The 23,945-nt window shown below is 40.1% G+C and overlaps 1 protein-coding gene across 4 annotated transcripts in view; it reads left to right on the forward strand.

Moving 5' to 3' along the window:
* The window catches only part of MRTFA (myocardin related transcription factor A), a 193,079-nt gene that overhangs the window by 76,304 nt on the left and 92,830 nt on the right, over positions 1 to 23,945 (forward strand). The window contains exon 1 of one of the 4 annotated variants that reach the window (XM_046013254.1): positions 21,077 to 21,222. The exons of the other annotated variants lie outside the window; for them this stretch is intronic. Within the exon in view, the coding sequence (XP_045869210.1) occupies positions 21,177 to 21,222 (46 nt within the window). The 5' untranslated portion in view covers positions 21,077 to 21,176. Of the gene's footprint in view, positions 1 to 21,076; positions 21,223 to 23,945 lie in introns of those variants that run through there. 4 annotated transcript variants of the gene reach the window in all.

The raw sequence follows: 23,945 nt of genomic DNA on the forward strand, positions 1-23,945 counted from the left end.
TCCATAAATTCATTAATTCAGCAAATATTTATTGAACATCGCTATCATAAACTGTACTAAGATTAGGAATTAAATGATAAATAAGCCTTTGTCATTAGGAAACTTATCCTATACCTTGTCAGAGTAATCTTTTAAACCTCCCTAGCTTAATAGTTTTCAATGACTGCTCTATGGGGTAAAAACAAAAGCCATGTTTTACAAGGTTTGCAGGGTCTGGTCTCTTTCTGTTTCATTAGCTTCTCTTTTCATTCCCCCATTCCTAGTCTTTGGTTTTTAAATTTTTTAAAAAATTTTTTTATTTATTTATTAGAGAGAGAGAGAGAGAGAGAGAGAGATAGAGCACACACACCCTTATGTGTGAGCAGGCGGAGGGGCAAAGGGAGAGGGAGAGAATCTCAAGAAGACGCCTCACTGAACACCGAGCCTGACAATTCAGGGCTTGATCTCACAACCCTGAGATCATGACCTGAGCTGAAATTAAGTCGGATGCTTAACCGACTGAGCCACCCAGGCACCCATCGTTTTTTCTTTTTCTTTTCTTTTATTTTTAATTTTTAAACATTTGTTTATTTTGAGAGAGAGAGAGAGATAGAGAGGGAGCATGTGAGCATGGCGGCGGGGCACAGAGGAAGAGGGAGAGTGAGAGAATTTCAAGCAGACTCCGAGCTGAGTGTGTGGAGCCCTGTGTGGGCTCAGTCCCACGACCCTGAGATCATGACTAGAACCAAAACCAAGAGTTGGACATTTAACCAGTTTTGCCACACACGTGCCCCAGTTTTTGCTTTTTAATACTGTTTACAAAGCACGCACTCTTGCTTCAAACTTTTGTTAATTAAAAAAACTATAATTTGTTATAAAAACAAGATTTCAGAAAAGACGTGACTAGTAATATAGCAAATGTTTATATACGCACATGCCCTCTGGCTTATGCACTGTTCTCCATAGATCTCCATCCATCCCCGGGGTAACTACTGCCCTGAATTTCATATTTTATTGCCAAGTATTTCTGTATTTTTTAACATACGAATATATTCCTAATAATTGTAAAATATTATTTCTCCTTTTTTATATCACATAAATATTTATTGGAGAGAGAGACTTACGTGTATTCTTCTACAACTTGTGTTTGTTGTTCAATATTTATTTTCCTGCGAGTTATTAAAAGTATTCTATAAGTGCATCTCATCTAATCTATGAATCATTATTTATCAAAAAGTCTTACTTTTCTGTACTGATTTTTTTTTTAAGATTTTACTTATTTGACAGAGCACAAGCAGGGGGAGCGGCAGGGAGAGGGAGAAGCAGGCTCCCTGTGGAGTAGGGGAAACCCAATATGGGACTGGATCCCAGGACTCTGGGACCATGACCGGAGCCGAAGGCAGGGGCTCAGCCAACTGAGCCACCCGGGCGCCCGTCTGTATTGATCTTTAGTGTCAGCCTTATCTGTTTCTCAGTGTGCATGAGTTCGTTTTCATGTCCTCTGTTTGGTTTCACGGGTCTCTGTTTATCTGTGTTACAACTAGTAACTAGTCACCGTCACCTTAGTTACTACTGCTTAATGATTAGTTTTGTTGTTTGTTAGGACAGTCCTTTTCTTGCCTTTTCTGTCTCCAGAGTTGTCTTGACTGTTCTTGCCCTTTTTAATTTTTCATGACTTTTGAACCAGCTTGTGGAGTTATGCAAAAATAAAACAAAACCAGAAACCTCATTGGGATTTTTTTTTCCTCCAGCATTTTATTATGAAAAGTTTCAAAATAAAAGAGTTTTACAATGAAGACCTTTATGTCCGCCTCTTAAATTCTGCCATTAACATTTTGTTGTACTTGCATGTCTATCACATGTCTATCCGTCCCTCTCTCAGTCCATCGTATTTTTTGGATGCATTTCCAAGGAAATTGCAGACACTAACTGTTTTATTTTTTATTATTTATTAATTTATTATTTATTATATTTATATATAAATATTTATTATTTATTTTATTTTTGTTTATAATTTTATTGAAGTATATAACATTAGTATAGAATACCACACAAATTGTAAGTGTCCTGGTTGTTGAATTGTCACAGAGTGAATACTGTGTATAATTGCTACTTTGTGAGGAAATATTCCCAGCACCCCAAAACCACCCCACGTGCTTCTTCTCAAAGTATTCCCTCTTTTTGCCCAAAGCAAACTACCATCCTACCTTGTAACACCATGAATTAGTTTTGCTAGTTTCTAAACTTCATGTAAATGGAATCATGCTATATGTGTTCTGTTGCTGGCTTTTTTTTTTTTTTTTTTTTTTTAATATTTTATTTATTTGACAGAGAGGAATCACAACTAGGTAGAGAGGCAGGCAGAGAGAGAGGAGGAGGCAGGCTCCCTGCGGAGCAGAGAGCCGACGTGGGGCTCGATCCTAGGACTCTAGGATCATGACCTGAGCCGAAGGCAGAGGCTTTAACCCACTGAGCCACCCAGGCGCCCCAAGCTTTTTTTTTTTTTTTAAACAGTTTATTTATTTATTTTATTTGACAGACAGAGTTCACAAGTAGGCAGAGAGGCAGGCAGAGAGGGACAGGGTGGGGAAGCAGGCTTTCTGCTCCACGGGAGCCTCTGTGGGGCTTGATCCCAGTACCCTGAGATCATGACCTGAGCTGAAGGCAGAGGCTTTAACCCACTGACTCACCCAGGCGTCCCTGGCTTATTTTGTTTTAAAATTCATTTGTGTTGAAAAAAAAAAAAAATTCATTTGTGTTGAATTGTGTGTGGCTCTAGTTTGTTTTCATTGGTATATAATTCATCTGTTTTATGATTATAGTGGAATTTGTCTATTTTACTTTTGGTAGATATTTGGGTTTTTTTAGTTTGGGGCTATTATGAATCATACTGCTATAAAATTCTTGTATGTCTTTTGGTGTACTTCTTGGGATTTTTTTTTTTTTTTAAAGATTTTATATATATATGTAGATCACAAGTAGGCAGAGAAGCAGGCAGAGAGAGAGGAAGAGAAGCAGGCTCCCGGCTGAGCAGAGATCCTAATACGGGGCTTGATCCCAGGACTCTGGGATCGTGACCTGAGCCGAAGGTAGAGGCTTAACCCACTGAGCCACCCAGGCGCCGCCTTCTTGGGATTTTGATTGGAACATATCATTTGTAGTTTAGTGGGGAGAACACACATTTTACATATTGGGTACTAGTTTTATCTATCCGATAGTTTTATCTCTCGAGTTAATTAGGTCTTCTTTGATGTCTTTACACAGAGCTTTGCAATTTTCTCCATAAAGATCATGCAAATATTTTATTAGGTTTACTCCCAGGTGTCTTCTTTGGGGGGTAGACATTATCAATGGTATATTTTTATAAAATATTTTCTGACTATTTGATGCTGGGGATTGAAATACCAAACTTTTTAAAAACTCCCGCGACTTTTCTACATTTGTGCCTTCTATTTGAGGTACCACTCTGTCCCTACTCTTCTTGGCAACTCTTACCTGTCCTTCAGTATTCTGTTTGGGCATCACTGCCTTTGAGAAGCCCAACCTAACTCAGTCAGTGTTTGGTGTCCTTCTTTCGATTTGACAAATTACTGTTTATCGGTATACTTCATCACTGTATTGTAATTGGAATTCTCTTGTCAGCAACACGAGTGAGCCCTTGGAAACTGAAATCAGACCCTCTTATGCTTGTCACAATCCTCAGTGTCTTTCTGTGAGGGTTATGATGAAATCAAATCATGTCTTTTGTTTTTTGCTTTTTTCCAAAGATATATCTATTTATTTTAGAGAGAGAGGAGGTGAGATTGTGTACACGTGAGTGGGGAAGGGGACCTGGGAGGAGGAGGGAGAGAATCCTTAAGTAGACTACCTCGCTGAGTGCGGAGACTGATGCAGGGCTTGATCTCACAACATTGAGATCACGATCCGAGCTGAAATCAAGAGCCAGCCTCTCAACCAACTGAGCCACCCAGGCGCCCCAGTATCATAGTTTTAATGACATGGGCCGGGTATCCTCTCTGACCTGATTTTTTTCTTACCTCTGTCCCCTTGCTCTACTCTGCTTTTGCCACATTGACTTTCTTGAACACATCAAGTATGTTCCTGTCCCAGGGCCTTGGTACTTGCTGTGCATTTACCGAAGTTCCTGCACAAATGTCATTTCCTTAGGGAAGCCTTCCTACCTGTCTTATCCAAAATGGCACCTCCCATTACTCTCTATTCTCTGTTTTTTTCTAAGCACTTATTATGATGTGTGTGTATGTTTGTATATGTGTGTTTATGTTTATTGTCTATATTCCCCTGCCTTTGATAGTATGTTTCAGGAAGCCGGTGGGCAGCCAATAAATATTTGTCAAGTGAATAGATGAATGGTTTACTTGTTTGTTCCACTAGAGGCAAGAATGCTGTTTTTACATCCATAAGGGCAATGTAACGGAAACTCAGAGTTTTTATTTTGGGAAATAATGGACACTCAAGCATTTTTGGGGTCTTCTTTTCCCATTTCTTTCCTTTTTTTTTTTTAAAGATTTTATTTTATTTATTTATTTGACAGAGAGAGAGATCACAAGTAGGCAGAGAGGCAGGCAGAGAGAGGGGGAAGCAGGTTTCCCGCTGAGCAGAGAGACTGATGCGGGGCTCTATCCCAGGACCCTGAGATCATGACCTGAGCCGAAGGCAGAGGCTTAACCCACTGAGCCACCCAGGTGCCCCTCTTTCCCCATTTTTAATTTCTGTTTTTCTCCCCCAAGGTGGCAGAGACTTCAGCTTATTTATACACTAAGGGGAAAGAGTTAGTCTGGAGGGAAAGCTGAAGACAGAAAAGGAGAAAGGATAAATGAGGAGATGTGAGAGGAGGGGATTTAAAGGTATTGGCTCTGCCTTGAGCAGGGATAAGGCCCACGATTTCTCTGGAATAGGAGCAATGGCAGTGAAGGTGATGACAGACAGCAAACAGCAAACCGCTAAAATCTTGGGCAGGAAGTGGAGGAAATTGATGCTGACAGCTGTGATGGTCTCAGGGGAGTCAAGAGCAGCTGTTGCTGTCGGGGCAGAGGTGTTGGTGCATCTTTGGCCTTTCTCTCTCAACTCTATGGCATATAAATCAATTGAGGTAACCCCCACCCCCCCACCCCCCATTTTGAACGACTCTCTAACCTTCCCAAGATCCTGAAAGAGCAGTTTATATCACTTTCTCTGCTTTCCCACATTCTAGAGACTTCACGGTTCTGGCTTCTGTCCCTATCTCTCTCTTCAGAAGCTGCCATCGCCGATGTCGTCAGTGTTCTTGTAGATCACGTAGGCGCTCCTCATCCTTTTTGACCTCCGTGTAGCATTTGTCCTGACTGGCCGCTCCCTCCGACCTGCAGCTTTTCCTCCACTGACATCAATGGCATCACTCTTCTTGACTTTTTCAAGTCTGCTTTTATAGCCACTCTTCTCTGCTCAGACCTTTGCCAGCTTTCTCTACCTCCTCTTAAATTTTGTTATTCCCTGGTGTTGGGCTCTAGGGCTCTTTTACTTCTTACTCTGTATTTTTATCTTGAATGATTCCCCCCAGAACTTTGGCTCTAACCACCATCATATGCTGCTGATTGATGCCTGTATTACATCTCCAGGCCTGTTTTCTCTTGCTCCCGAGCTCCGGACTCCTGTGCTCAGCAATCCAGCCCCTCCGTAAGACAGGCCGCAGACTCCCTGTGCTCAGGGTCCGACTCCTCATCTACCTGCCGTCTGGCTGGGCTCTCTGTTGTAGGAGTCGGCACCTCCCTCCACTTGGACATTCAGATACGGGGTTGTTTTGTTCTGTTATCCTCCTAAATGGAAACTTTTAAGAGTTTTGTTATAATCAGATAAAATGTAGGAAACAGAAAGTTCCCTCCTAGTTACACAGTTCAATGAGAGCCAGTAGCAGCAGTTAATATATTTTTCTGTCAGCTTTTGTGTGCTCATTTATTTATTCTTACACACATATATACTGTATAACTTACTTTCATGTGATTTTATGTCCCGAGATTTTCCTTTATCGTTCAGTGGTCTTAACATTTTTCCTCTGCTTCATATTTGAATCGTGTATTGAATTGTGTATCTATAACAGCCAGTCTCCTATTATGAGACCCCTAATTGTTTTTATTTTTTTCTGTTCTAAATAGTACTGCAAGAAACATCTTGGTGTATAAATTTTGGTGTAAGTATCTGAAGAACAAACTCTCAGAAGTGGGTGACAAGATATGGACATAAAGAACATTTTCCCTTTCTTGTTGTGAAAGTAACATTGAGTGTGAAGTTTTTACTTTCTTTTTTTTTTTTTTTTAAAGATTTTATTTATTTATTTGACAGAGAGAGATACAAGTAGGAAGAGAGGCAGGCAGAGAGAGTGAGAGGGAAGCAGGCTCCCCGCCGAGCAGAGAGCCCGACGCGGGACTCGATCCCAGGACCCTGAGATCATGACCTGAGCCGAAGGCAGCAGCTTAAACCACTGAGCCACCCAGGCGCCCCAGTTTTTACTTTCTTTAAGTCACTGTTTCCAAACTGTCCTGCAGAAAGATGATAGCATGCTAATTTTGGAAGTAATTTTTTTATTCCATCGCCCTTCTACCTGCTTCCTCTGTCTTTCTTCCCAGCCACCAGTCACCACCTTTTTTACATTCTGCAGTGTTCATAACCACCGAATTCATTCTTTTCTTGCCATCTTTATTACTGTCACTTAGTGCAGACTCTTGATAACGCTTTTCTTGGATTACTGCAATGACGGCCGTTTAACTGGTCTCACCTTGTTTCTAATCTTGACCCTGTGGCCACTGGGGTGATTTTTTCTAAATGATACATGAGGTTCCTGCTCTCCAGGTTGAAATCACTTCATGATTCCCCTTTCCTCCAGGGTAAAGCTTATTATGCTCCCCGGGATGGTAAACCAGGTCCTTCAGAACCAGCTTCTGCCCCGCCCCTCATCTCTTCCCACTCACACTAAAAGATTTGGGATTTCCCAAAGAGATAGACTTTCATGTCTCAGTTTCATTTCATGTCCTATTTTTTCCCCCTTCCCTGAATGACCTTTCTCCTCCTGACATTTCCACGTAGTCAAGAATCAGGGGAAGGTGCCGCTTCCTTCAGGATTCTTCCTCCCACACCAGCTAGGGCTAAGGGTTTGTTCTGACAGTGTTCTTCCAAACTACCCTATGTTTAATATCTACTTGTTACTCTGTTTAACTAGAAGAGAAGCTTTCTGAACACAGGGATTATGTTTGTTTTTACTTATTGTGGTATCGTTAGTGCCTAGTCAGAAATTCTGGTGTGCTGATGAATCAGCTGGAGTGCCCGTTAGATGCAGACTCCAGGGTAGATCCGGGAGAGACCTGAGGTTCCACGTCTCTAACCAGCATGCGGGTGATGCCAGTACTGTCGGTCTGGAGGACCACACTCTGAGTAGCACAGTCTTAGAATGTGGTAAGAGTTTGATGAATGTTGGTTGAATGTACAAGCAAAGGAATAAATGGTAAAACTGAAACTATTAATGCACTGAAACGTAGATAGTATTTTTTAGATTTAAGCAATTAAGAAGGTGATTGTTGACTCTATTGCTGGACAGAGGGGGGAAAACCAGTTTAATTCAGGGTTTAGAATCCATTCCTATATAGGTGAAATATGTTGTGGAATAATTCTTTTATTCTCTTAATTAGTGATAGAACATTTAGATCACAAGTTTTAACTATTTTTTTAAGTTGATCACTATAAATTTCAAATTTTCTTTTTTTAAAAAAAGATTTATTTGAGAGAGTGAGCATGCCTGTGAGTGGAGGGAGGGGCAGAGGGAGGGAGAGAGAGAGCATCTCCAGCAGACTCCATGATGATCTTGGAGCCTGATGTGGGGCTCGATCTCAGTACCCTGAGATCATGACCTGAGCCGAAATTAAGAGTCAGATGCTCAACCAACTGAGCCACTCAGGCGCCCCAGATTTGAAATTTGTAGTATAATACCAGTGTGTAAAAACAGCTGTTCTGGTTGAGGAAACCTGAATGGAGAAGCCAGACCCCCACGTACTTGTCATCCTTCTTGCCCCTCAGGAAACTCTTGAAAAAGCACCAGTTGAAAACTTCTGATCTGGATCGCATATCCCTTATAATTTGAGCTGTGTCTGAGACAGGTTCAGTTGCTAGAATGGTTTCCTAACTGCTGGGGATCCCAAATTGATTACTTGTGATCATGCTTAGAAGGGAATATGGATACATGAAACTGACAAACATAACGTTGTATACAACATAATTATCATTTCGGCAAGAGAAAAGAAACCCAAGAAAGAGAAATTGTGTTCATCATTAGAAAAGAAATAGTCGGGGGGAAACTGATAATTAGAACAATATTGAAGGGGTGGAGAGGGGCTTAATAAAGAAATAACTCTAGGGACGCCTGGGTGGCTCTGTCATTAAGCGTCTGCCTTCTGCTCAGGTCATGATCCCAGGGTCTCTGCCCCGCAAGGAGCCTGCTTCTCTCTATCCTACTCCCCGTGCTTGTATTCTGTCTCTCGCTGCTCTGTGTCAAGTAAATAAATAAAATCTTTTAAAAAATACTCTCTAAGAGGGTTGATGACTGCAAAATAACTTATATGATAGAATGTATGCCACTGACCAGAAATACTAATTGCTTAACAAAAAAATCAGTAGTTACCAAAATAAGATTCTGTTACTATAGGGGAAAAATAGGAAATATCGATCAAGCTTCTTTTTTAGTCCATCCAGCAGCCACAAGTTAAATGTCTGGACAGGGGCAATATTATCAGTGTCTAGTTGCAGGGCCTTCTACTTGTGCACCTTAATGGTGCTTCTTCCTGTCAAGGGGTAAGAGGCTGCTGTATGTGCCAGTGAGATCATTACTATATTCTACGCCAAGTGTTCTTTACGTAGCTGTTATAGGAAGGGAAAGATAAGAGTAGAAATGGAAAATCCTTGAGAAGATTGTGAAATTGGAAAGTGTAGAGTTCTAGAGCAGAATAAATTCTAGAGTTAGGAGGTGATTTTCATGGATGATGTACTGTGTATTGGAAGGATGGAGTGAGAAATTTCTTCTCAGATCAGTTTCATTTAGAACTGTATCCTTTTTTTTTTTTTTCAGCTTCTGGGCTGTTTAATGGGATTGATGTTAGCGAAAGTTTTGTAAATATGTATATGGTAATCTAATCTAAGTACAACTTTACTTTCTAATGACGAAGATGACGTGTTTCCATGAAGTCTCATTTATTCTGGATATATAGTTCACTTACTGTTTAGAAGGCCTGCCAAAGATGTTTAGATTCTGGTAATACCTTTCCTTTTTTCTTGACCTGGAATTTTCTGTCTCTTCTTTTCCTACATGATAAGTTAGAACTGTACTTACATGAAAATTCAGTGGTTTGGCAAGGGTCCTTGCAGTGCATTAGGCAGTGAAGGTCCGGATGCCTCTGTTTCCTAAACAGAGGAAGTTGGAGCCCTAATGAGAAGAGGAGCCTTTCATTAACCCAGCCCTTATTAGCCTAATTAGAAAAAGTTAGTAGAGAAGTTTCAAGGTATATTTTTTTAAAATTGGGGCGCCTGGGTGGCTCACTGGTTTAGGCCTCTGCCTTCGTCTCAGGTCATGATCTCAGGTCCTGGGATCGAGTCCTGCATCGGGCTCTCTGCTCAGCAGGGAGCCTGCTCCCCCCCCCGCCCCCCCCACCCCCGCTTGCCTCTCTGCCTACTGGTAATCTCTGTCAAATAAATAAATAAAATCTTAAAAAAAAAAAAAAAAGATTATTCCTCTGTCATCTTCTAGGCTGAGCAGTTACATTTAAAAGATAAAATTGGGGCGCCTGCGTGGCTTGGTGGGTTAAGCCGCCGCCTTCGGCTCAGGTCATGATCTCAGGGTCCTGGGATCGAGTCCCGCATCAGGCTCTCTGCTCAGCGGCAAGCCTGCTTCCCTCTCTCTCTCTCTGCCTGCCTCTCTGTCTACTTGTGATCTCTGTCTGTCAAATAAATAAAATCAAAAAAAAAAAAAAAAAAAGATAAAATTGAGCATAGGTGGCTCAGTCAGTTAAACACACAGCTCTTGATTTAATCTCACTCAGTTCTTGATCTCAGGGTTGTGAGTTCAAGCTCCATGTTGGAGCCTGCTTTAAAAAAAAAAAAAAAGGTAAAATTGATCTACCTGTGGATTCTCTCCATTCTGGACTTGGAGAAGCCTGGAAGTATCTGTTTAATGATTAATCCCATTGGCTGCAACTAAGAGTTCTGGCCTATGTTAAATGAGTTTATCCAAAGCGAAATTCAAGTTTCACTTTGCTTCTTCCTTTAATGGCATGGTGCTCTTTGGCTATTCTTACATACCCACTCTTAACACTAATCTGATATTACTGGTTTTTTAAGTATGAGTTAGTTTCAGAACTGGCTGAGTCTGTGTAAGGCTTATTTCAGGAGCCTCTAGGTTGGGAGCTGAGATAGTTTTTGCTTCTTTTTCTTATTACAAATATATTACATTTCACTTATCTTACAGACTTCTGTGGGAAAGCATGGGAATTTTGCCAGAATTCGTATTTCAAGGCTTCTTCTGGAAAGTGCATTCCATGTTCCACATGATCAAATTACAAATGGACTTTTGGAATATAATCTGTTTATAAGTTGAGGACTTCCTTATATCAAAAGATGTGCCTCTTCAAGTTTGGGAATCATAGACTTAAGACACAGTGAATAATAATTAGCTGGAATGTGTTACTCAGAAGGCACTGCGGACAAAAGTTAGATGAATTAATGATGATAAGTTCATAAAGGTTTCTAAGAGACAGCTTGTATTTGGGAGATTATATTCTTGACCTTTTATTTTGTCCTTGACTTTTAAAATTTTATTTCGTACAAGTCATTTGTACCTTCCTACAATTCTGCTGTGGTTGACTGCCATGACCACTATGGGAATTAGTATTCAGCAGATACTTATAAAGTGCCTATAGTAAGGGAGACACTGAGAAAGACGTTCAAAGGTATAAAGAGGAGTAAGTTGTACCAGTTACCAGTTTTTGCTCTGTTCCCTCCTGTTCCTTTAATGAACAAACTAGTAGCTCTTTCATCAGAGCTAATCAGTGTGAGATCCACCCCGCCCCCTGCTGCGGCCATGTTGTGCTACAGACTAAATTTGAGGCTAGTGGCCTGTTTATGGGGGATAATTTCTTTGGGACATGGATAGCGGTTGACTACCAAGCAACCTTTTTGAAAATGATGAGATTTACCTTTCCACTGTGCTGTCTTGTCTCCTTCGTAAGCGTCCCATAGGCAGCTATCCTGCACTTCCTGTGTTCTGGCTAAAGAATCCTTGCTTGGTTATTAAAGCTGATAAGAAGTTTGTAGGATTTGAATTTTTGCACTTTAAAGGAGGTCTCATTTTCATTATTCTCCCACTCACCAAGGATTGAATAAATAAAGACTTGAAATAATGCCCACAAAAAAACTGCATGTATCTTTACTTACAGGAACCTTAATTTCTGAAGCATGATCCTACAGATACGAATATATTTAGAGAACAATGGGATAGAACATTCAAAATTATGTCTTCGGAGCTGAAAAATCTTATACTAATCACACACCTTGAAATTAGATTGGTGATATATATTTTACCATTCAAGTATTTTTTCTTTTTGGGGGGAAAGATAATAACATATAGAGAAAAGTATGTAAATCATAGGATAGTTTACAGAATAACCATAAAGCAAAGAAAGATTTGTGTAACCACTACTCAACAGCAGCTCATTGTGAGCCCCAGAGAAGCCTCCTCTATGTTCCTCTCTGAACACAACCCCATCTTTCCTTTTACCAGTTTCGTACTTCTAAACAACATAGTTTAGTTGAAGTTTATATGAATGGAGTTCTGTATTCTTCTCTTGCTCAACATATGTGGTGTTCATTTATGTATATGGTTTTAGTTCATCCATTTTCATTACTGTATAGTGGCTGCAGCTGTGGAAAAGTAGTCCATAATTTTAAGAAATCTAATCCGCTGATGGACATTTGGGCTGTTTCCAGATGTAGGCTATTACAGTGTTGCTCGGAATGTTCTTCAGCTATCCTGGTACATCAGCGTGTGCATACATACACAGGAATGGAATTTCCTATAATATGTCTAGTAATATAAAAGTATTGGGTAATACTAAACTATTTTCCATAGTGGTTGTACCCAGTTTATATATCTTCCAGCAATATATGAAAGTTCTTATGCTTCATATTCTTGCCAGCACTTGGATTTGTTAGATTTTTAATGTTTACTACTTGCTATTTGTATAAATATCTTACGTTCTTAATTTTCATTTTACTGTTTTCTAATGAGATTAAATATCTCTTCTTACATTTATTGGCCATTTGGATTTTTTCTTTTGTGAATTGTCTAGTGAAATCTTTGTCATTTTTTTCTTGTTGACTAATAGACATTCTTTGTATATTCTAAATACTAGTTTGCTGCTGCTTAAATGTGTTACAGGTATCTTCTCCCACTCTGTGATTTGTTTTTATTATTCTCTTTATGGTATCTTTTGATGAATTTCTAAATTTAATGTAATTGATTTGATTTGATTTATGAGTCTCATGGTAAGTTTTGTGTTCTAATTTTTTTGTGTGGGGTTAAGATAAGACCCAATGTAATTTTTTTTTTTTAAAGATTTTATTTATTTATTTGACAGAAATCACAAGTTAGGCAGAGAGGCAGGCCGAACGAGAGAGAGAAAGAGAGAAGCAGGCTCCCTGCTGAGAGCCCGATGCGGGGGCTCCATCCCAGGACCCCAACAGACCTGAGCTGAAACCAAGAATTTAAGTGACTGAGCAACCCAGGTGCCCCTTAATTTTTTTTTTCTAAATGGGATCTCCTTAATTGAAAATACTCCCCCTTCCTTCGACCACTGATCAGCAAAGCTACCTCTTTCTTATACCAAGGACTTAACCTCATGTGTGGGTCTGTTTCTGAGTTTACTGTTTCCACTGGTCTGTTTGTTGGTGCCTGCACCAGGACCTCACAGTCTTAACTACGATAATTACGCAGTAAGCCCTGTTATATGGGAGAAGTAAGTCCTCTCACCTTATTCTTTTTCCAATAGTGTCTTTCTTGGCTTATTCTTTTCCCTTTGTATTTCCATATGAATTATAAAATCACTGGGATTTTGATTAGGATTTATTGCATTAGCTCTATAAACCAATTTGGGGAGAATTAATATCTTCGGAGTATTACACTATGAACATGATATATTTTTCCATTCATTTAGATTTTCTATGAGGTCTCCTGATGAGGTTTTATAATTTTTTTGTATGTTGATCTTACACATCTTGTTAGATTTATTTTTAGAGCTTTCATATATTTTAATGCTTTTGTGTTACCCTTGAAACATTTTTATTTTCTCACTGTTGCTGATCCCCCCCCGCCCTTTTTTTAAAGGAATAACAGAGTTTGTATTTGTTTTCTGCCATGCTGGGTGGGATAGAAAGTAAGAAGGAGAAAATGGCCGTGGAAAGGACATACTAGGTCCCTCTTCATAGGCTTTTCTCCTTCTTTGTGTAAAGCTTAGGACGTACTCATTTGTTCTCCATAAGTGTTATAGCCTGTGGAAGAAAGGGCAGAGCATGTATTCTTTCTCTGTAAGGGTACGCACTGTATCCTTTCAGTCTTCAGTGTTGCCAGGAGCTACTAATTAACTGCTGAGAGAAGTAAAAATTTTGAGTGGGCTGTTTCTGATCGAAATTACAGTATTTTCGTGGGGAAAGGAAAGAGATTTGTTACTTATGTTTTTCAGGAAGCCCGGTTGTCAGGGATTTTCTAGAGTAGTCTCCCAGCTAATGTGAAAATGCCCAAATCTTAAGTATGTCAATTCATTAAATGATTGTTTAAAATGTGATTTAGAGAATTTCTCAACCTACTTCATCTCAGCACTTTGAAATAGTTTCTCATTCTCAGTCATTCATCAGATGTTTTTCTAGGTTCCTGGAGAAAAACAGATACCAACAGATACCACTCTTAAAACAGTGAAACAGAGGGATGCCTGGATGGCTCAGTCAGTTAAGTATCTGACTCTTGGTTTGGGCTCAGGTCATGATCTTGGGGTCCTGAAATGGAGCCCGTGTCCGGCTCCACACTCAGGATGGAGTCAGCTTGAGATTCCCCCTCTTCCTCTGCCCCTCTCCTGCTCACGTGCACTCACACTCTCTCTCTCTCTCTCTCAAATAAATAAATGAATCTTTTTAAAAAGAAAACAACCGGTGAAAGAGAAACAAAAAGGAATGGATCTCATTCCTTTTACATTTACATTTTCCATTTACAGAGTAAATAGTGTTAGCCTATAGCTTATTTACCTCATCTTCTGCCAAATGTTCATTTTAAAAATAACCGAACTAATACTATGCTTTTTTCATTTAGCATTACAGCCTTAAGATTTTTCAGATGTCATTGAAGTGTTTTTAAAATTAGCCTTTATAACGGGTGTATGACATTACATTCTGTGCCATCTCTTACTTAATTTTTCCCCTCACTGGACATTTGAATCATTTTCTCTTTTTCACACATAACACTACTATTCAGATGAAAATCCTTTAACCTTTTTCTGCATTTTGGATTATTTCCTTAGAAGTGGAAATATTGTCTTAAATAGTTCCACCATTTCAGTGTTGAAAAATTTATTGGGTGTCTATTGAGTACCATCCGTATTTTAAGTATTGGCGAGACAGTAAGGAATAAGACAAAGTTCACATTGTCATGGAATTTATGTTTAGTGAGAGAAAGATTAGAGTTATAAGCCAATTCAAAGTTAAAAACTTCGATAAGTGCTTTGGTGGGGGGAAGCACAAGATATTATAACAGCATAGCAAATCTCACAGAGATGGCTCTGCTTTAGGTGGGGGAAGGGAGGAGATTGGTTGGGGCCTCTGAGGAAGGGATATTTAAGCTAACAAAGCACAAGGAGTGGTTGCCCAAACAAAGGAAAGAGGGAATAGCTTGTGCTAAGGCTGGGGGAGATCGGGAAGTAGAAAACGGGACTGGGGACAGGGGACAGGGAAAGACTGTTGGGGAATACTCGGCACAAAAGAACTTAAGAAATACCAGTATGTCACTGGACAGGGGAGAAGGAGATGCAAAATGAGTAGGGAGATGGGAGCCAGATCACCCAGGCCTTTGTAGTAGGCATTGTGAAGAATTGAGGTTCTTGGGAAATACCTTGTCCTGCTCCCTTCCAAGCGGCCTGCCGATTTATACTTCCGTCAACCCTCATGAGTGCCTGGCTCAGTTACTAGCATTGACTACCTCATTCGTAAAAGACTTCACTAATGTGATAAATGAAATATTTTCGTTTCGGTTCATCTTTCTTTGATTGCTAGTGAGGAAGAACCATTCCCCATTTGTAGCCAGTGGGTGTTTCATTGTTTTTGACCATTCAGTTCATTTCCTTGTCCATTAAAACAGTACTTGTAAAGCTTTTCTAAAAGTACTGTCTTGACAGATGGGGGACCGCTTGTCGGGAATTTTGGAAGAGTTTCTTACGTGTCTCTCACTTAGTATATACTCTGGATGAGGGGCTGGATCAGGTCAAGACTGGGTTTCTTTTGGCTTTGTCATTTTATGATTCATGGGTATACGTCTGTGGAGTTGGGAATTCAAAAAGTAACTGATAGGGTGCCTGGGTGGCTCTGTCATTTAAGCGTCTGCCTTAGGGTCAGGTCCTGATCCCAGGGTCCTTTGGCTCAGGTCATGATCCCAGAGTCCTTGGATGGAGCACCATGCCCAGCTGGCTCCTTGCTCAGGGGGAGCCTGCATCTCCCTCCCTGCCACCCCCACCATCCCCCGCTTATGCTCTCTCAAATAAATAAATAAAATCTTTAAAAAAGAAAGAAAGAAAGAAACTGATAAACTCTGGTCCGTTAATTTTCTTAAGCAACCGGCTCACATCATCTTTCCCCTAAGAAGCAATCCAAGTCTCTTGTAACCAGAACCAATTGCCTCTCTCACATTTGTTTAGAACTCGTTTGTACTTTTATTTGGTACTTCATTTATTCCTTTTTCTTTTTTAAATTGTTGGTTGGAGATTTTCTGTCCTGCTTCTTTATAAGGAAGGCCCTGAAGGGCAGAGGCAGTGCCAGTCTGATTCACCCCTGTCTTTGTGCCCCACCCTGGTTTGAGGACAATATTTCAGACGTACAATATGAAGATACCTGGCTGTTTATATTTATAGCTATGGTAGCCCTTAACGTTTACTGTTCTTTGGAAAGTTACCTGAAAATACTGCCTCCATGTATCCTGAGGCCAGGGAATAACATACCTATGGTAATGTGTGCTCCTCCTAGGGTTGCGGGTCTCGACTGGGTTTTCTATCAGTAGTAGACTTTGGTCACAGGAGATGGAAGCTGCCCAGGACCTGTAGTGACTTGCCTAGGTGTTAGGTTGTGTTATCATTGGGTGTTTTCACTTTGCCCAAAACCAGGTATCTGGGGGAGAGACTGAACTGGTTGGGACCTGTACAATTTCATTATAGTGAATGGATTTCTGTAGAGGAGAACCTCAGCATGCACTTGGGAGAATCAAAGTCAGATATGGACTAGGAACAAGATTACATGTTAGTGTACTGAAATCTCACAGAGATCATAAAGGCATTTGTTACTTTGTGTATAATACCTGTGTATGCTACATTCCATCATAGAAATTAATACCAGTTATTGGTGAAGTTGACAGTTTTTGATGTTAAAGAATTGCTTATTTTGTAGGGAGCTAGGCTCTCTGTTTTTCTGGTTTCTCCCACTCATTCCCTACAGTTTGGGCATTTTCATTGTCATGAGCACTTAATATCCCTAAGGGCTTTACTGTGGTTGTCCTTATTTACGCTCTAGACTTCAATGCTGTGGCTAATTTTTGTCTTCCTCATGTAGTTTTCCAAAATTGTAAGACAACTTTGCCTTTTCTGGGTAGATAGGGATTCTTTAGTTGTTATGAACTTTTCCCATATTGTTAGACTTTTCTGCGCTATAAAGGACTTTTCATTGCATTTGGCATGCATCTATGAATGCTGTCACATGTCAGACACTGCTCTGTTAATGCCGAGGCATTAAGCCATGTGGTAAAGAGCAGTGATAGAGGTGGGCACAGGTTCTGGGGGAGCATAGATGGAGGGTACTTAGCCTACCCATGGAGAGTGGTGGGGAGAGTGCCAGGATCATTGGAAGGCAGAGGTTAAACCAAGTTTTGAAAGATGAATTAGAATTATTCGGTAACAGGGATGGTTTTTAATCAAGGCAAGGCTGCAGAGACGGAGCACAGTTTTGAAGCTATTGCTGAAGTACACACTACCACCTTTGCAGCGTTCTTGTGAAAAGCTTTGAGCTAAAGAGGATCAAGCCTCTGTATTTAACTCATACTAATTTACTGGAAATGTAGGGGGATGGAGCAGCATTAAATGATACCATGGGGTAGTTAGCAAAGTCCACAGTGTGGGAAAACAGCCTGGGTTTTTCAACAAATAAACTACAAAAAGATGGGAGGGATTGTGGATGAAAGGAGATTTAAGAGACACCAGTGAAATGCAGTATATTGTCCCTGTTGGACTTTCATTTGAATAAATCAACACTAAAAAATTTATGAGATAGTTGGGAAAATTTGACCATTGTTTGGATAGTTGATGATATTAAGGGATTTTTAAAAATTGGGGTGGCAGTAATATTGTGTTTATGTTGAAAAAATAGTTCTTTTAGGTGTACAGAATAAAGATGAAATGAGATGATGACCAGAGTTTGCCCCAGAGATATTGAGTGTGGGTTGGGTGCTGTGTGTGGTGGGAGTGGGTAGGGAGGGTAGAAGGGCCACAAATTTTGAAGCTAAGTGATGGAGGTCCATAAGCAGCTCATTATGCCATTCTTCCCACCTTTGTGTTTGAATGTTTCTGTAATTTTTTTTTTTTTTTGTCTTTAAAGCTGTTCTATACTCTGGGCAAGAAATTTGAAGGACCTGAAATAAAGCAAAGCACTGGCTGTAAAGATGAAAGAAAGGATCGGTTGGAGAAATAAGTTATGAGACAATTAGTTATACTTAGTTGTCTGGGGCTGGAGGGAGGGGTTTGGGACCTGAGAACTGTTACCCAAGATAGGGAAAATGGAAGCGATGTATCTTGAGTGGTTGATGCAGGGTGGTATTGGGTGCTTGTTTTGGGACATACGGAGTTTCAGATCGCCAGATAGAGATGCACAGTAGATTCAGAGCTAGATGTGGATGAGAATGTGGCTATTAGTTAACCCTAAGAAAGGATGAGATTGCCCAGGGAGAATATGTAAAAGAGGGAAGGGATGCCCCTGATAGCAGCAGAAAAAGAGCTACTTAGGATTCCGAGAAGAGAGGTCAGTGAGGGAAGGAAGTACGATTTTTAAGAAAATCATGGAAATAGGAAGTTTTAAGAAGAGTATAGGAACTACGATAAATCCAGTAGGAAGTCAAGTAGGATAGGAACTTTTCCAGTTCCTCTTGATCATGGGGGTGAAGGGAAGCCTTGTGAATATACTATGTTGATATTCTGTAGTTATCAAGTCCCTTTAGTGTGGATTAATAGAGGCTGTAACATATTTGTGTTGATTAGAGCTATGATTAAAAGCAAAAGAGCTTTTATTTAATTGGAAATTAAGATCATTACCCTTCATTCCCTTGGCGCCGTTAATTTGAAAATCATGTTCACTTGTTCAAAGATCTTATCAAAGTTTACTTTAGTTCTCTATGAAACTTTGCTAACTGGCACAAAAGTTAGTGGCACTGAGGTTGTCATAGGAGTTCAGACTTAGAATTGTGGAACCTGTCTTAAAGCCAGTTTCCCAGTGAATCTGGTGCTGCTCAGGTACTCTTCAGGGTAAGAGCAAAATCTTAGCAGTAGGCAAAGGTTACGTGCCTTGTTTACTTTTTTTAAAGATACATTTTTAAGATTTCTGTCTTTAAAACTGTTTTTCTTTTCTTTAGCTCTTTTTATCCCACATTGCAGAGGAGAAAATGGGAGTGGACTTGCCAGGAAAAAGCCAGCCATCAGTTGTGCTGTGATGCCTTACTGTTCCCACCACGATATGACTGTCAGCGTCTCTGTCGGGCTGCAGTCTTGACAGTTGTGGCCTTCTGGCACTCTTCTACAGCCAAGCGAGACGTTTTGGCAGAAAGGACATAGCCCTCTGCCCTTCTTGTCATCCTCTGTACAGGAATCTTTAAAAATAATTTATATTTATTTTCCAGTAAGTACAGAACTGTGAGAACTTGTTTCATTTGAAAAACCCTCACACAGCAAACTGTACAGCCCACATAGGGACAATAGAATGATTCACCCTTTTATTTATTTATTTATTTATTTTTAAAAAGATTTTATTTATTTATTTGACAGAGAGATATCACAAGTAGGCAGAGAGGCAGGCAGAGAGAGTGAGAGGGAAGCAGGCTCCCTGCCGAGCAGAGAGCCCGATGCGGGACTCGATCCCAGGACCCCAAGATCATGACCTGAGCCGAAGGCAGCGGCTTAACCCACTGAGCCACCCAGGCGCCCCTGATTCACCCTTTTAAAGATGCTTTTACTTTAGTTGCTAACCTCTGACCTGAGTACCATGTAGCCTCAGAACTGAAATTTGCCCATTTTTTATAAGACAGTTGAGAATTTGGTTGCCAGAAGGGGCCAGTGAGAACGCTTCTGTCTTCCCAGAGCAGCATTTAGCCCACACTGGCTGCCACTCGGCTGCCTGTTGAGTCATTCCCACAGTGCTGTATAGAGCTTTTCTGGCTTTTCTTTTAAACATGGTGTTCTTGGAGTGAGAAAGAAAGGAAGTTTTTCTCTCCTCCACAAAATCTCCCCCACCCCAGATCTGCATTGCTTTCTTTTTTCTAACAACAGAATATTGCCCTCAATCATTCTGAGGCTGTTTTCTCTTCTGAGGTCTCTTAGCGCTCTCATTTATCATTGGTTTGACTCTGTGAGTGTTTTGGCATTCGCTGGGCTGCGTTTGCAGCAGCAGGCTTTCCAGACACAGGCAGCTACTTAACCAGAAAGATTGAGGAATTCTAACATACCAAACATGGATTTCTAGTTTTTAGATGTTTAGAAGTCAATCAGATATGCCAAAAGGCATCTTTATATCCTTATTATGATGATCAGTTAGTAAAAAGGATTGTAAAGGAAATGAACAAGCTTTTCACTTTAGAGAAATGAAATTGCTGTGATTTGAAAGGATTTTGGTGTGTTTTTGTTTTTGCAGTGGAAGGTAAAATGCCCGTGTTTGTTCTGATTCAGAAGAGCCTGCTCTGCGCTAGTGGAAAAATAGTTGAAGTTTCTTTCTCAGGAAAGGGAAATTGTTATATATTTGAACTATTGTCTTATGTGTTCCATACGTCTAGCAAGGTCATAATGCATTTTAGAAAAGTCAAATAGCATCAGTAAACTGTTGACAACCCACATGTCTCACAGAGGAACAAGTTAAGGGGCCCTTTCAGGGGATTGGCAGATCTGAAAGACAGATTACAGCTCCAGAATGTATTCAGATGACTTTTTGAAACAGATATTTTAATTGAAGTCCAGGTGGAGAAATAATTGCGCTTCTGTAGTTAAATATTCAACTTCCTTAGCCTGTTGTCTATAAATATCACAGCTGAAAAAGCCCCTAGAATTCTTTTTCAGAAAACTAAGTCACCGTCCATACTCATCTGTATGCGTATGTGCCTAAGTCCCATCCCCACCTCCCAGTGATGGGTCAGTAATTGGGCTGTTTGTTTCAAAAGATTGAGTTTAGATTGTGTTTAATCTGTTGCTCTAAACTGCATTAACAGCAAAGTCCCTTATACTGAAGGTTTAGAACAAAACTTCATCTTCTCTTCCTGAAAAGAGGGGAGAAAAGCAGTTGATCTGTGTTCTGAAGGTCTCTATGTCTCTCCCCTCCCCCCAGAGACGAACGGCAAGGAGGAGGAGCTCACTCGCTGTTCTAACCACACTTCCCAGGGCTTAGCTTGAGCGCCTTTTGGTTTCCTGTCAGCAGTAATTCAGCTCTGTGCCATCTTGACTTGCTTGAAGGGTGCATGAATTGGTGACTGCACTGAGAAGAGGAGTGAGTTCTCAGTCTGAGCATAAGGCACGAGACTGAATTTATGAAAGCTTTGGTAGCCTCTGAAGACAACATCTTCTGTGACTTTGAATTTTTTCATTGTATTTGTGGGCCGCTGTTTCGGAGAAGAATCTGTCATGACTCTACTGGAACCTGAGAGGTTAATGATGGCTGTGCAGTCCGGTAATTCCGTATTTCCTGCAGGTTCTATTTTGCCACAGGTTTCTTGAATAAGGTTGGGTATATCTGAACTAGGATTGGATAGAGATGGGAGGAAGATAGATGGGGGCAAATATACACTGTCCAGTGACTGTACTGCATGTTCGTGTTTCTACTGTAAAAAAACATTAGTATTTTTTCTAGCTGCGAACTCTAGTTACTCTAGTTATTCAGACATAGCTTTGCTTTAGATGTTTACTGACTTAAGACTGTTCAATGAGGGGAAGAAAACATTTCCCTTTAGTTAAGTGTTTTATTATTATCTGTAGCACAGCTTTAAATGTAGGATAATTAAGTTGCCTTTGCTGTTTTATACATTACTGTCTTTAATCATTAATCCACACTCTGTTTTTATGTCTCTTGGTGAAAGCATGTTTTTAAAATTTTCCTTCTTTCTCATTTTGTGGTATAACCTTTCTGAATCATCTTTTGGTTCTTGGAAATGCTCTTGATAATACAGAAGATTGAGACTCTAAGTTTTGGAGATGGAGAAGTTTGAGCAAGAAAGTAGTCAAAAGAAAAAATGTAGGATTTTAAAAATTCTGTCTCTAAAAACAGTTTTCTCAACTCAGAAGTGTCTTTTACAACAGTTTAAAATTCCAGTTTGTTTTTAATGGTTTCCTTTACTTTTAGTGTTTTGAAACTTGTAAGTTAGATATCTAAAAATAGGGAATGTTCTTTTGTTATTTTTAGACTTCTGCTAAAATGTAGTCTGTAGTGTTTTCCTGTTTCAGAGCATATCTTGAAAGATTCATACAAGTGGCATTTGCGGACCTCTTCCCATCCCCTGGCTTTCACTCATTGGAACGAGATAGGCTGCTTAGTTTTGGCAGATACTGTCTCTGGCAGAATTGGTCTTACTGTTCTCCTTGGGGAACACTTAGATAGTATGTTGAAAGAGACAGATACCCATCTAAAGACAGGATCAGATGCTATCAGCTTAAGCTTTATGGACAGGGAAGGGCAAAGAGGAAAGATACTGCTACCATTCTGTTCTGTCTGGTTTTACAAATAAGACCATGATGAGTCATTTATTATTTGAGCTCTTCTGTTCATATATGCTACACTTTGTAGGTTGTTGCCTTTCCTTTTTCTTCCCGGATCTGTTGAGCTCTGTGTTCGAAAACAAGATAGTATTATCTGACTGTTTCCTACCTGTCTTTGATGAAACAGTTCCCAGCTAAACAGACTCTCGGGGTTTGTTTTGTTTTGTTTTGTTTCCCTTCTCTGTGTTCTAGTTGTCTGTTGTAAGTGGGCAAGTGGATATTTTATCTTAGGGAATATAAGCTAGCATTTGAACTCTCTCTCCTTTCTTTCATTGCTTTGTTGATTACAGATTATCTCAGTCCAGTAACTTTTCTTAATAAAGGTTAAAAGATTATTTGCTTTCCCCTAAGGGGGTCTCACTGGTTCCCAGCTGGATAAGGGAAAGGGACTTACTTGTCTTGCCTAAGAGCTGGTTTTCATATGACATATGTTGGGCAGGGCTAGCCACCCATCTGTTGGACCAACTACTTCATAAAACTTTCAGAGGATAATAGTATGTAAGACAAGCATGGATAAAATTGACAAGGGTGTTGGGTACAGGTAGAATGAAAGATCTGCAGAGAATAAATAGCATGTATGTGTACCTCTGTCTTTTGCCTGTGTTCATAGAAGGTACAGCAAACTGATTTCTCTAGTACGTGTGTTTTCTAAATTTTTGTAAAATTGTTACTGTTTTCTTCTGAAGATGTAGTCATTATGCTCTATTGCAACAGTAATGTGACATTTATATTTATGATAAATGAAAAAGCACACTATGAAGCCGTGATGAGCTAGAAGCCAATCATTCTTTCTAAACAGTCAAGACATTCAGGGGCACCTGGGTGGCTCAGTGGGTTAAAGCCTCTGCCTTCGGCTCAGGTCATGATCCCAGGGTCCTGGGATCGAGCCCCAGATCGGGCTCTCTGCTCCGCAGGGAGCCTGCTTCCTCCTCTCTTCTCTGCCTGCCTCTCTGCCTACTTGTGATCTCTGTCTGTCAAATAAATAAATAAAAATCTTAATTAAAAAAAAAAAGAACTTTAAAAAAGTCAAGACATTTAGACTATATGAGCCATAGGTTATTCTAGCAATACATACTGTATTTGGATTTCCATGAATATATACTTTATAGATGAAACTACAATTTAATGAGATTTTAAAAATAAACTCTTTTAGACAAGATTCAAGATGCAGTCTTTACCCTATTAAACATTACGCTACTGAATATGATAGCAAAGTTTCAAGGTACGTTGTTTATTTATTAACGTTTTTCATTTTTCTTTTAAGATTTTATTAGCGAGAAGGAGAGAGAGTACAGAGGGAGAGGGAGAAGCAGACTCCCTGCCGAACAGAGAGCCCAATGTGGAGCTCGATCCCAGGACCCTGAGATCTTGCCCTGAGTGGAAGGCAGACGCCTCACCAACTGAGTGACCCAGGTGCCCCTGCTGATGGTCTCTTACTGACCCTTTGAGATCCAGTTCAGATGTTGCCTTTATGTGAGCCCTGTTTGAGTAGAGTCAGCCCTTCCTTCTCTCTGTTCCTACAGCACCATCTTTACAATGTAGACTAATTATCATTTTTGCCTGTCTCTCTAATTAGATTATTGGCTTCTCAAGTGCAATATATTCATCTGTATATAGGCACATGGTAGACACTCAGTAAGT

This window comes from Meles meles, chromosome 7 (assembly GCF_922984935.1).
Source record: "Meles meles chromosome 7, mMelMel3.1 paternal haplotype, whole genome shotgun sequence".
Taxonomy (NCBI): Eukaryota; Metazoa; Chordata; class Mammalia; order Carnivora; family Mustelidae; genus Meles; species Meles meles.